The 14,341-nt window shown below is 37.4% G+C and overlaps 1 protein-coding gene and 1 long non-coding RNA gene across 2 annotated transcripts; both read left to right on the forward strand.

Moving 5' to 3' along the window:
- Window positions 1-7,176: 7,176 nt before the first annotated feature.
- Window positions 7,177-8,268, forward strand: LOC147943864 (uncharacterized). Its single transcript, XM_087512397.1, has one exon. The coding sequence runs from the start codon at window positions 7,177-7,179 to the stop codon at window positions 8,266-8,268; it is 1,092 nt and encodes a 363-aa protein (XP_087368523.1).
- Window positions 8,269-10,794: 2,526 nt separating this feature from the next.
- LOC104787553 (uncharacterized) lies at window positions 10,795-12,412 on the forward strand. The gene is made up of 3 exons (XR_767964.3): window positions 10,795-11,048; window positions 11,446-11,667; window positions 11,833-12,412. It is a non-coding gene; the product is annotated as an uncharacterized LOC104787553 (long non-coding RNA).
- The last annotated feature ends 1,929 nt before the right edge of the window (window positions 12,413-14,341 follow it).

The raw sequence follows: 14,341 nt of genomic DNA on the forward strand, positions 1-14,341 counted from the left end.
TTGAATGCATGTGGACATCTAAGGCTCAAAGCAGTAAAGGTTGTGATAGGCTTGTCTAAAATCTTTAAGTACAGCTCATTCACCTTGCATCATAGTACTAGTAACTTGGACATTGATTCTAGCTAGTTTATTAACAAGCTTTAGGCTTTGATATCCCATTTTCAAACCTCACTTTCCTCTCTTGTCTTGTTTGTTTGTTTGAGGGCAAGCAAAGACTATGTTTGGGGGTGTTGATGTCACTATATTTTACCATATTTATGGCCTTGTTTAGTTCATGTTTTGCATCATATAGAAGTCAATCCTTAGGTTTTATAGCCATTTATGTCCAAATATGCACTTAGGATGTTTAGAAGCATGCATTATATACATTTGTGAATTTGGAGTATTATTAGGTGTTATGGAGCTCTAAAAGGGTAAGGAAGGACTTGCTGTTATTTCTGGAGCTAAAAAAGAGGATTGGAAGTATCAGGAAGGGAAGAGAAGGCACTCGACCATACCACTCGAGCAGGCACACGGTCGAGTAAATGGTCGGGTTCATAACGAGCTCCTCAAAGATCGATCCGAATGTAGATTTGACGTTGCGATTCAGCTTCAGCGTCCTTCATGAGTTGTAGGAAAGTGAGTTATCTTTCCAATGCCGGTGTTTGCAAGGCAATCGGAGCTGTCGTTCAAGAGTTATACCTGTTTTACTGAACCGATATCATACCAAATCGAAGACTGGAGTTACTTGACGGACCAACCACTCGACCATGCACTCGACCGAGCATGGTCGAGCACTTGCAGCTAACTCTCTATTTTGTCCTCTAGCTAACTAGGGCTTCCCCCTCTTTACTATATACATGTGCTGGCACTTGTGGCCGAAAAGGAGAGACCTTGTAGACACCTCATAACCTAGTTTTTGCCATTTTTAGCTATTTTTACATTATTGCATCATCTCTTATCTTTTCTCTAGGTTTTCATAGATTTGTAACCTTCATAACTTTGAATCTATTGAGTATTTTCTTTTACTTCTTTGTATTAAATTGTTCATCTCATCATTATCTATCCATTCATGTCTATATCATCATTTTCTGGGTTTGTGTTCTTCATGATGATTTTTAGATTTGATTAGTTGCTTAGGATCTTAGAGATGGGATAGGTTGGTAAAGAGTTATGTTTATCTAGATTGTTTAAGCTTGATTGTTTAAAGATCCCTTCTAGATTAGATGTGCTTTATGTTGTTCTTATATTGAGAGGGTAAGGATATATCTTAAGCTTCTTAGCATCACACCAATGTCTAAGTTGTTACATAAGGCTAATACTAGAGATTATCATGAAGCATGCTAAGAGATTAGATGTTTAATATGATTTTTGACATTGATGATCTGAGTTTATTGCCTGTTTAGTATGGTTTCACCAATGAGAGTTGGGTTAGGATGTTACTAAACTTGATTGCTATTGTCATGAGAATGGATTAGCAAGTATTAGAAGATCATTGTCTAGGGATAGCTTTTATTAAGTTTGTTAAACAATCTGGGTAAGCTTAGCTTGTTACCAACCAATTAACCCCATCTCTAGGACCTATTTGCTCATTGTTTATTACTGCTTTCTCTGTTTAATCGTTAGTTGTTTGCTTTACTTTCGTCCTGCTCTGTTTTGTTGATGATCTGTCTCAGTTCTGTTCATTCGCTTGTCAACTCGACCCCCCACTCGACCATGCACTCGACCGAGTGCTAGGTCGAGCTCCTGTTTACTTACTTGTTTATGCATTGTTCTGTTTCATTTCTGTTTGCCCTTAGTTGCATTTGTTAGTAGTTTTCTATTGCCGAGCATAGTTTATTGCACTTGTTCTACAGTTTAATTCAACATTAGTATTGTCTTAAGTTGCCTTAGTTTATTGCATTTCATTATTGTCATTAGGTTGTTAGAAACAAATCAACTTGATATTTGGCTTAACTTGAATGCATTGATCACATCTTGACTGCTTACATATCACACTCTTTATGGATTGACATCCTTTATGCTACAACATCATAAGGGTATTGAAACAAGGTTTTGTATGTGGTGGATGATGATGAATGTATGCAATGAGATATGAATGAATAGATGGATGGGTGTTTCAATTCCCCTTATGCTGTTGCAGTATAAGAGGTATCAATCCTAATTGAGTGTTTGTGAACAATTAAGATATGTATATGAATCTAAGTCAAGCCAAATGCAAAGATTGTTTGTCACTAACAATCCTAAGAGGAAAATTTAAAATGCAGAGAATAAAACTACAAGAACTAGATGCTAAATGTAAATGAAACAGAATGATTGCAGTAGCTATGAAACAAGAACAGAAATAGAAACTATGCTAATGAACTAATGCAATACAAGTAATGAACTGGACACTAAGTAAATGCAACAGAAATGAAACAGGAATGAAACAGAACAATCACAAATCATAAACAAGAGTTCTGGGGATGAACTCGAGCAAGCACTCGACCGAGTGTAGGTCGAGTACAGGGTCGAGCTGGATAAATCCGGGAAACAGAGCAACACAATAAAAACAGAGCAATGCAAATACGAATCAAACAACAAGCAAGCAACAGGATTAAGACTTTAAAATCAATAAACAAAGAATGCCTTGAGGAGGGATTTATGGGCTGGACTAATGAATGAGGTTATCACACTTTGGCCAACAAATCTCAAGCAAACTTTGAGCTAATCTCTAGACATATAAATCTAAGACAAGTCTCCTCCACTCTCATGGTAAGAAACAATCAAACCTATGCATCTCTAGATTTGTTCTCACAAAGTAAAGAATCTACACAAGCAGGCATTAAGCAATACATCTCAAACCAAACAAGACCTCTAATCTCTTAGCAAGCCTAATGGTAAGCTCTAGATCTAGCCTTATCTATGCTCCTTAAACATTGGTGTGATGCTAAGATGCTTGAAATCAAACCCTAACCTCTCAGTTCAGGATCAGCATTAAGAACATCTAGCCTAGAAGAGATTCTATCACAATCAAGCTTGACCAAAGCAAACAAACCTCAAACACAGCCCAGCCTAACCCATCCTCAAGATCCTAAGCACTACTCACAAGAACACATGATGAACACAAAAATCATAAACCCAGAAAATATTGAAACTTGCATCAAATGAAAGATAACACAGAGATCTACAATATTGATGAAGAAATAAAACTCGAAATCTTTATATCTTGAAAGTTATGAAACCAATAAAATACAAGGATCTATTTTTTTCTCTCTAAAACAAGTACAAAATCTAAGGAAAGTAAAGGTGCAAAAAGAATAATTCCCAAAAGGGTAAAAACTAGGTTTAGAGAATATCTAAAAAAGTGGTCTCTTTTGGTGGCTGCAGGTACAAGGCTTTATATAGGAGGGGGAGTGGAAGCCCTAAAAATACTAAAAGACAAAATAGTCAACGGCTCGGTCAACTCGACCTGTGCTCGGTCGAGTGGCAGGTCGAGCTGGCTTCTCTCGTGCGTTCTCCACTCGGTCGAGTCCTCCTCAGCACACGGTCGAGTATGCGGTCGAGTTGGACCCCGGACCTTGTTGTTTCAGCCTAAACTCTCTTGCTTTTCCTTCATGGTTGCTTCACTTCTCCTCAGCATTGCTTCCATGCTCCTTAAGCTCCAAAATCACTTGTTTATGCATGAAAAGATGCAAATGCAATGCAACTAAACTCTAATGCATGATTGGTCCTAAAGCTACACAATAATGGTGAAAATGGATAGCAAAAGATACAAAAGATGTGAATAAACTAAGGGAAAACAAGGTAAAATATATGAACATCAACACCCCCAAACTTAGTCTTTGCTTGCCCTCAAGCAAATAAGCAAGACATAAGAAGGTAAGTGAGGTTTGAAAGTGGGATCTCAGCTCCTAAAGCTTGCAAATAGACCATCTAGAATCAATGTCCAAGTTACTAATACTATGATGCAAGTTGAATAGTTAGAAGCATAAGATTGAACCAAGCGTTGAATTCCTGCATTGTATTTGGTCTAAATTGAAGCATGTTGTGATTTGAAACCATTTCCTACTTATAAGAACCTAATATTGACTTATAATTATCAATGTGTGTATTGCTTTAAACTCATGGATACCACATACATACTTGGATCATCTTTCTCCTTTTCACCACTCTTGTTGATCCAAGTAGCTGATTTCCTCATTAAGAATCAGTTTCCCTACCCCTTAACCAAACCTTTCTTTCAAGCCATGTTTATTCTTGTGTGTGTGAGGCCTATTTTTGGGATTGAGCTTGGTAGAAAGTGTTAGGTTTGAACTGACAAGAGTAAGACCTTGTGTAGTTCTAGTTTGCATTTTTCAAACTAGATAGGACTAGGTGGATCACTTGTTGGGTTTGGGACTTGGCTGTTTTGAAAAGAAAAGAGAAAAAAAGAGAAAAAAAAAAAGGTAGAGTCTTTAAGAGGGGAATGTGTAAAATCAAAGTCTAGTGAAAGAATGGTAAGTATAAGATTGTTGAAGTTGGTTCTAGTTAAAGAAAAGAAAGAAAGAAAAAAGAGTATAGCAAAATGCTTTTATGTCTTAAGAATAAGAAGAAAAGAGAACCATAGCAATAAGACAGAATCCCCCATTCCACTAGAAAGATCAAATAAGAAACCTCTCCTAAGACTTTAAAATCAAAAGAGAAAAGGGTGAAAGAGAAGTGAAGAAGAAAAAGGGTAGAACTAGGACAATTTGGGTTTAGATTGATAGGATAAATACTTTGGGTGCCTTTGGGTAGACAAGGTTTTGTTCTTGTATGTGTCTAAGTGTTCTTGTAAGTGTCTAAGGTTTTATGAGAGAACCTTGATATTGATAAGCCCCACTCTAAAAAGAGACTATCATTGTCTCTAAAACCTTTTACTACCAAGCCAAATGAGTTTAAGCATTGCATAAATTGATTCATGTTCTTGATTAATGAATGTTAAAGGAAATGGTTGATTTGAATGCATGTGGACATCTAAGGCTCAAATCAGTAAAGGTTGTGATAGGCTTGTCTAAAATCTTTAAGTACAGCTCATTCACCTTGCATCATAGTACTAGTAACTTGGACATTGATTCTAGCTAGTTTATTAACAAGCTTTAGGCTTTGATATCCCATTTTTAAACCTCACTTTCCTCTCTTGTCTTGTTTGTTTACTTGAGGGCAAGCAAAGACTAAGTTTGGGGGTGTTGATGTCACTATATTTTACCATATTTATGGCCTTGTTTAGTTCATGTTTTGCATCATATAGAAGTCATTCCTTAGGTTTTATAGCCATTTATGTCCAAATATGCACTTAGGATGTTTAGAAGCATGCATTGCATACATTTGTGCATTTGGAGTATTATTAGGTGTTATGGAGCTCTAAAAGGGTAAGGAAGGACTTGCTGTTATTTCTGGAGCTAAAAAAGAGGATTGGAAGTATCAGGAAGGGAAAAGAAGGCACTCGACCATACCACTCGAGCAGGCACACGGTCGAGTACATGGTTGGGTTCATAACGAGCTCCTCAAAGATCGATCCGAATGTAGATTTGACGTTGCGATTCAGCTTCAGCGTCCTTCATGAGAGTTGTAGGAAATTGAGTTATATTTCAAATGCCGGTGGTTTCAAGGCAATGAGAGCTGTCGTTCAAGAGTTATACCTGTTTTACTGAACCGATATCATACTAGATCGAAGACTGGAGTTACTTGACGGGCCAACCATTCGACCATGCACTCGACCGAGCATGGTCGAGCACTTGCAGCAAACTCTCAATCTTGTCCTCTAGCTAACTAGGGCTTTCCCCTCTTTACTATATATATGTGCTGGCACTTGTGGCCGAAAAGAGGAGACTCTGTAGACACCTCATAACTTAGTTTTTGCCATTTTTAGCTATTTTTACATTATTGCATCATCTCTTATCTTTTCTCTAGATTTTCATAGATTTGTAACATTCATAACTTTGAATCTATTGAGTATTTTCTTTCACTTCTTTGTATTAAATTGTTCATCTCATCATTATCTATCCATCCATGTCTATATCATCATTTTCTGGGTTTGTGTTCTTCATGATGATTTTTAGATCTTATTAGTGGCTTAGGATCTTAGGGATGGATTAGGCTGGGTAATAGTTATGGTTGCTTAAACTGATCAAGCTTGATTGTTTAAATATCTCTTCTAGATTAGATATGCTCTATGCTATTCTTATACTGAGAGGGTAAGAATAGATCTTAAGCTTCTTAGTATCACACCAAAGTTTAAGTTGCTAGATAAGGCTAATGCTAGAGATTATCATGAAGCATGCTAAGAGATTAGATGTTTTGTTGATTGTTGACTATAATGATCTGTGTTTAATGCCTGCTTTTATATGATCTTTGCTAGTGAGAGCTAGATTGGGAGTATCTTAGCTTGATTGTTATTGCCAAGAGATTGGATTAACTTGTATTAGGAGATCATTGTCTAGAGATAGCTCATGTTTGATTGAGGTTTGTTGGCGAGTTTAGATAATCATAGCTTGAGTCCAGCCCATGAATCCATCCTTAGGACCTTCTTTATCTATTGATTTACCTGATTGAATCCTGTTTAATTGCTTGTAGTTTGTTTACTTTCGTTCTGCTCTGTTTTGTTTGATGCTCTGTTTCAGTTCTGTTCATTCGCTTGTCAACTAGACCACCCACTCGACCATGCACTCGACCGAGTGCTAGGTCGAGCTCCAGTTTACTTTCTTGTTTATGCATAGTTCATTGCATTTCATTATTGTCATTAGGTTGTTAGAAACAAATCAACTTGATAATTGGCTTAACTTGAATGCATTGATCACATCTTGACTGATTACATATCACACTCTTTATGGATTGACATCCTTTATGCTACAACATCATAAGGGTATTGAAACACCTTGCATACCATTCATCATCATCTCTGCCTATGTCTACTTATACATTCATTGCATAAGTAGAACCTTGAAAAAATCCTTGTTTCAGGTTTAATTTTTGAAACTTCGAGAAATAGCATTATTTACAAAATTTTAATATTTTTAATTTTTTTTTGGTTTGGGTTCTCTACTTTACATTTACATTATATTTTAGAGGGGATAACGTTTAGTATTTAGAGTTTAGGGCTTAATTTTGAAAGTTTAATTTTTACCTATTGTGCTACATTATAACTTTACAAACCAAGGCCACCGACTGTTCCCGCCGCTACGTCACTCACCGGAGATGATCCCTGCAGCACACATCTCTCCGTTACTCTCGGGCAGCCGTCACACCTCTGTTTCTGATTGGCAATCGTTTGTGAAGTTAGGATTTTCCCCAGTGGACCTAACTATCAATGGCGTCCTTCACCACGACTACCGCACGGTATCGATGTTCTATCACTTGCCGGCGAAGTCCCCTGCTCTGCAGCTCTTCCCGCAATCCTCTGACGGCGACCAACTGCGACACCCTTTGCCTCTGAAACTAGGGTTTTCCCCAATGGACCTAGATTTCAGCTTAGGCCCATTAAGCTATAAAAGCCCTATGTCCATCAATCTATCTCAACTATGCAACTTTTGCAGGCTCAAGCTCTTCTCCTCTCCGTTTATGACTCGTCACTGCCTAGTTCTGTTCTGTTTCTCAGTAATCAATGGCCGAAGACTCTATTGGCGAAAGGTAACACCAGTTCCGCTTTGGCCACTCATATATCTTGTTCAGAACCTGGATTTAGTTGTTTTTAGGAGCTTGCGATATGAGTATGAATCACTGCGGTTATATAGTCCTTATCTCTCGACATGTTCTAGCATGAGTGAAATGTTTGGCTTTGAACTTTTTATGTTCAATGAAGAGTTTCACTTAAGCTGGTTCCCTGATGATCCCAAGCATCCTCTTCTTCCTACTCCCATCACCTGGATCCTGTTTCAAATTGCCTTTAGTGCGTTTTATCGTAGTGATCAAATCCTTAGGCTCTGGATGGTAAAACAACCTTGCCTCGACTTCAAAACCATAGTCTCCCGAATCTTTGCTGTTTTGTTATTGTGGGTAGTGTTTCTTGCCCCGGTGGACTTCAACGCATCGTTTCTTCTCTCAACGTCTCAGCGTCTTATGACCTTGACCAAGCAACTGTCCTCTGAGCTTCTCGAGGATGGATTTTCGACCTACCAGGATCTCACATGTGCCAAGGGGCTTCCATGCTCATGGTTCACAGCTCTCTTGGAATTACAGTCGATGAATTATCTTTCTAACCTTGTGGCATTGGGGAATGTCTTCCTTTGTATTGCTTTAAACTTTGAAACTCTTGCTTTTTGTGATTGTATCTGTTACTATCTTGAATGAATGAAAGCAACTGGTTTGACAAAAAAAAAAAAAAAAAAAAAAAAAAAAAAAAGACTTTTAAAAATATCGAAAGATCAAGTAAAATTTAAGATGTTAAACTAGTAGTATATTATAAGTTTTTTAAAAAACTGTTAATTGGCCTCATAAAAATAACAAAATATTTTGATGTTTCCTTAATGGGCTTTGACACTTTTTACTATGATTTGTTTTTTTCAAGACTAAAAATTTTGATGACTATCATACATGTTTTTTAGAAATATATAAAATTACTACTAAATCCAAAAAAAATAGCAAAATTAAATTAAATTTTAAAATTATTGTTTATAATCAGTATTTGCCCGCACAAGAGTGTGGGGAACTCTCCTCGTACTAATATAATAAATCTCTAAACTATCTTTTTTATAGGTATTATCATTCTGTACCCATAGAAGACTTGATAATTAGTTCTCTCTCCTTCACCCTGTTTGACATATATGTACAGATGCATGAGACAATTAATAGCCTTAATACATGTTTTTTTTTTGTCAAAACCTTAAATAAATTTCTATTATTTTATATTTTTATGGCATTACCTCTTCGGCCAAAAAGTTCTTCACCATGAACTTGCCATCACAAAATCAAAACAGAGTGAGGTTTCAACAACACGAAATCAAAACAGAGTCGTACACTTGACATGACATATCATTTTTGATGTGGTGTTTACCGGAAACGGATGCGACGATGATGAAGATGATAATATATGGTTAAGTTTTCCGGTAGAGCGATGGTTAAGTTTTATTGACAAAATTAGTTGTGAGTATTTGATGGTGGTGGTGGTGGTGATGATTATATCTGTTACGGTAGTTACAGCTGAGATATAGTTAGTGTTGTGAACTTAGAACCGGTTGTACGTGCAGATATTGCTGGAACAAGTTTTGAGCTGTTTTAACAGAAGATGAGGTCGAGACGTTACATAGCATATAACGTAACGTGAAGACTTGAAGGCCACGTGAGCATGGGCCTTTGTACAAGTTAAGCCCAATTGCTTGTAGAGACTTGAAGTGTTGCTTAAGTCGTCTAGGGCTTTTGGCACTCGATATAAATAGAGACGGTGTCATGAAGACTTGCGCGTCTAGGGTTTATCGAGAGAGGCACACATGTGTGTTTAACGTTGCCCTATCAAAAAGATAAAGAGATCTTTTGATGGTTTTGTTGAAGATCTATACTTGTCAGAAAAGACAATGAGTAGTAGTTCTTCTTTCATTGTAATTCTAGAAAAGAGTGGTGGATACCATATAGCAATTGTAGGTTGCAGACTTTTCTAGTGAATGGTTTCTGGACTAGGTCCCGGGGATGTAGGTTAACCGAACCCCGTTAACAAACTCTCTGTGTCACTTTACTTTATGCACATACATACACTCGTGAATCATACAAATCAATAGATCTAGCGCACATACATATTTACATTTGGTATCAGAGCGGGAAACCAACTTGAGTGTGTAGTCTCTAACAGGTTAGATCCTGGATGTGTGGCTAGAAGGAGAACATAGAAGCGAATGGTGAAGTCGTGTGAGTGGCCAGCTGGAATAGTCGGAGTCGCAGCAGTTATTTGTTTCGATCGTGTTTCCAACAATTTTGTGCCAAACTGGGCATTTTGGATCTGCGTTTGGCATTTTGGATCTGCATGCTCCAGTTTGAGGGGGCGGGGGGGGGGGGGGGGTATTGGGATATTATTCTACAAATTATATCCCATATGTCATGTTATTTGTTTCCTTATCAGTCTCTGAATATTCTCTGCAAATCTTGTAGTTATTAGCCTTGCTGGCTAAGTCTATGTCTTCTGTATAAGTCTGTAATGATTCACAAAGTAAATACACATATATTTTCTCAAACATTGTCCATCGCTTCAGATGAGTTCGTTTGGTGTTAGAGTAAGAGCTGTTGGACCTCAATTTACTTAAGCTTAGTGGACTTAGTAAAATTGGATTGTGTGAATAGATAATGAGCCACATAGAAGTGGTTGGACTCAAGTTGGAGCTCCAATAAGCCATTGGTTGTGTCAAACGAGAGATGATATCGATCTCTTTATCACGTCTCCTGAAGACTCGGTCTTCTTCGTTCTCAACTCCTTGAGAATCGGGATTGATGAGACCACTACACAACTGTTGCTGGATTTGTGGATTGAGTGGATTTGATTTGTTGAGAAACAAAGTCAATTAAGTTGATCATAAAGACCTCTATATAAACACACGTTCAAGTCAAATTACGGAACCGATCAACGAAGAGATCATTGTAGAGAAGAAATGACTTAAAACGCAAAAACTCCAACAATCTCTCTCTCTGTCACAAAATAAGTGTCTTCGAGAGTATCGTAGTGTGTAGTTTGTGTTGGACCTCAATTTATTTAAGCTTAGTGGGCTTAATAAAATTGGATTGTGTGAATGAGAAATTAGGCCTTAATGATTTGGTCTTGCTCAAGTTGGAGCTCCAAGAGGAGTGGGTCAGATTGGATAGAGTCAAAACTCTGTTTCACGATCCGTGAGACTCGGTCTCTTTGTTTTCGTGATCAAGTGGAGAGTTGTGGAGAGTTGGATTTCTTTGAGAGATCGTCGCTTCTTCACGTCGCCCACCTCCTAGATTTGCGATGGACTAGGTAAGGTTGTGGAGAATCTATTTCAAACCCAAGTCATCCAAGACCTCTATATAAACACAAGTTCAAGTCTCATTACGGAGCCGATCACCGATCGAGAAGATAAAAAAAGACTTAGAACAGAAACATCCAGCAATCTCTCTCTCAAAAAGTAAGTTTCGAGAGTATCGTAGAAGTGAAGTTCGTATAGAGCCGATGTTTGAGTGATTAGCAAACCCGGTTGTGTATGGTTGTATCCTGAGACTCTTGTAACCATTAATCCCGTCGCACTGCGGGGGTTTCAAAGAGTTAAGGAAAGAGATTTCGGTCTCGCCTCCATTCTTCCCTTAACGTTTGTGTTGTTATCTCTTATTCAATACCTCTTACGTAGTGTGGCAAATTTCTAGCTCCTACAGTTTGTGTAGAGCCGGTGTGTTTGAGTGATAGCAAATCCGGTTGTGAATGTATTGTATCCCGGTTTCAAAGAGTTAAGGAAAGAGATTTCCGTCTTGCCTCCATTATTCCCTTAATGTTTGTGTGTTTTCTCATATTCAATACCTCTTACGTAGCGTGTAGCAAATTTCTAGCTCCTACAAGAGCTACGGTAGGGGTCGTGAGAGAAGCGATCAGGGGGAAGGTGGTGTTGGCGTGAGAGGAAGAGAAGGATCGAGCCATGTTTTGTTGTTCGTGTTGGTTGCCGCCGTTTGTGAACCACGAGACTCTCGTTATGCACAACCTGTGTCTTCACGTGTCACGTCTTCACCGCAGGCCAAACAGGTGTTGTTGATAAGGTATCGGCTACCCATTAACTCTCGTGTATGTTGTTGTATTATGTTAGTCGCTGATTTGTGAGTTTGATTGTCATGTGAAGAGGATCGTATTTTCTTGGTTGCATTGATTTGTTTATTAGATTGAGCTTTTGGACTGGTTATTAAAGTGATTATGTTATCGTGAAGATGAACTTTGGTGAATTAATTAAATAAAGGAGCTTCGCTTGTGGTGTGAGAGAAGAGAGAGAACAAGACACAACGAGGTGGGGAAGCCTCTTGTGGGTCTGTTTCATGTTATGGCTGTGGGAAGCTTCATTAGTGGTGTGAGAACTGAGCCGGAGTGAACAGAGATGAAGAGGAGAAAGAAAGTGAAAGAAAGGTTGGAGATGAAGGCAGTGTGGTGAAACCGACTTTGGAGGCTTCCCGGCGCTGGATATGACATTGTTTAGAAAGGTGATGTTACCGGCATGATTTGCACCAAACAAAGATTCCATAGAAGCTGACAGAGGTTCACTAGAAGTTAACCTCAAGGAGTTATGTGCGTTGCTTCCCAGCCAAGTAATTGCTGGAAACTGTCACGTCTTTGCTCCGTAGCCGGTTTTGTTTGAAATTATCTCTTATTGTAATCAGAAGAACTTTATCAAAACAGAAAGACTTTGGACGACAGAGCACAGAATATAAACTGGAAAATGTTATTGTATTTTACAGAGACACATTTATGTAACTAAAAGTACAACTTTTCGGAAACTAACACCATTTTATAGTAGTGACGGTTATGTTGACACCCTTTTACATATACACTTACTTACTTATATAACATAAATAAAACGGAAACTCTTTTACTTACTTCAGTTTGACTCTTAGGGTTTGACAGGTTTAAACGCAGTGACTGCGGTTACGGTTGCAAAATAGTGGTTATCATACATGACGTACTGGCACAACATATGCTCAACGCTTTAGGAGTGATCTTTGTAAAACTTATGTATGTCTGTCAGCTATAAGAGCATTCAACCAAAGTTAAGTGTAGTGATTTCTCGAGTTTCAACTAGGGATGTCAATCGGGCTGACCCGGCCCGAAACCCGTAAAGCTCGCATATGTTTGAGTCTAGCCTGGTTCAATCCGAAATATTTCCTCGCCTATATTTTTAAGTCCGAGCCCGGCCCTAACAAGGCTACAGGGCTTTTCGGACTTTTTTGGGTTTATCATACCGATAAAAAGTTCAAACTTATAAGCTTTAAAAAACAGTGTTTGAAAGTGCACTATATAATTCATATAAAATATCATTAATAAAAATTTTAAAGTATTAAGTATGGTTATTAAGTAAATATGAAAACTAGGATTAGAGTTTAAAATTTTATTTTTAATAAATTGTTAATCAAATATTGCAATCAAACAAAAATGTTAACAAAAAAGTACAAATATATTTGTTTAAGGGTTCTTCGGGCTGGTCGGAGCCCGGTCGGGCTAAACCTGAAAAAACCATATAGCCCAAACAGGCTGAGCCCAAAGGCCCAGTTTTTTCTATAAATATATATTTAAACTCGAATCCGATATTTTACAAGTCCGGGCCGAGCCAACCCGCAGGCTTTGGTCCTAACTGACATGCCTAGTTTCGACATTGTTATTTAAAGATCTTTTAATGGTAGTACGAAATCCAACACAAGAAACAAATTTTCTCTAACAAATAAATTTCCTTCGTATGTTATATATATAAAAGATTAAATTCATGGTAGCGCAAAACCTAAGCTGCATGAAACTGGAAACAGGTGCGTAGAAGCGGGTACGTTTGGAAACGCCAAAACATATTTTATAAAAAATATTGGAATCGGGTACGCTTTGGAAGCGTATAATATAAATATAAATATATATATATGTATATATATATATATATGGTTAATAATAATGATATATAGTCTAAAACATATAATTTTATGTATTTAAATTACTATGTACAAGATTAGAATCAAAATTCTTACGATTAAAAAAATAAGTTTATAGGTTATACTTAAAAAAAAATGTAAGTTAGTATGAGAATTAGTTGTTTAAAATAATTGTATTTTTGATATTAAAAAAAAAAACACAAAACAAGAAACGTAAAAAGAAAAAAAAAAGTAAATTGGTAAAAAAAACAAATGGGCCTCGCTAGAGCCCAAAAAGAAAATAAAAGACATAAAAAAATCTGAAGGCACGTGGACGAAGAATAAATCATCTTCTTCCTTTGGTTCTGGTTTATGAAACAACCCCAACGACGAAGAAACCATTTACGATTCCGATTTATAATCAATCACGCTTCCATCACCGAATCGAACGATTCTAAAACGTTTCTAATCGCCTTTTCTGGGAATCGCGATTCCCTTGCGCTTCCCAGCGATTCTGACCGCTTCCGCTTCCGGTTCCGATTCCGGAGCGAGAATCGGAGCTTCACCGGCGATTCCGTGTAACGTAGCGCAAAACTAAAAAGAAGGAAAATAGGCATTGATCCCTCAGTAATTTCTTAAGCCATTGCGATCATATTACTTCCCCTCATATATACTGACAATATATTTCTCACTAATTTACTTAACAACTAGATACGAACCCATAGTACACGGCGAAGACATTTTCTTTTCTTCAATTATTTAATTATATTATACTTTAGTATTTTAATAATGGTATATATATTGTTATACATATAAGATATAGGGAATATGCAGT

Source organism: Camelina sativa, chromosome 5 (genome assembly GCF_030686135.1).
Source record: "Camelina sativa cultivar CO46 ecotype springtype chromosome 5, ASM3068613v1".
Taxonomy (NCBI): domain Eukaryota; kingdom Viridiplantae; phylum Streptophyta; class Magnoliopsida; order Brassicales; family Brassicaceae; genus Camelina; species Camelina sativa.

What these genes read in the sequence shown, in the direction of transcription:
- LOC147943864 (XM_087512397.1), top strand. Translation starts at nt 7,177, where the DNA reads ATGATCCCTGCAGCACACATCTCTCCGTTACTCTCGGGCAGCCGTCAC.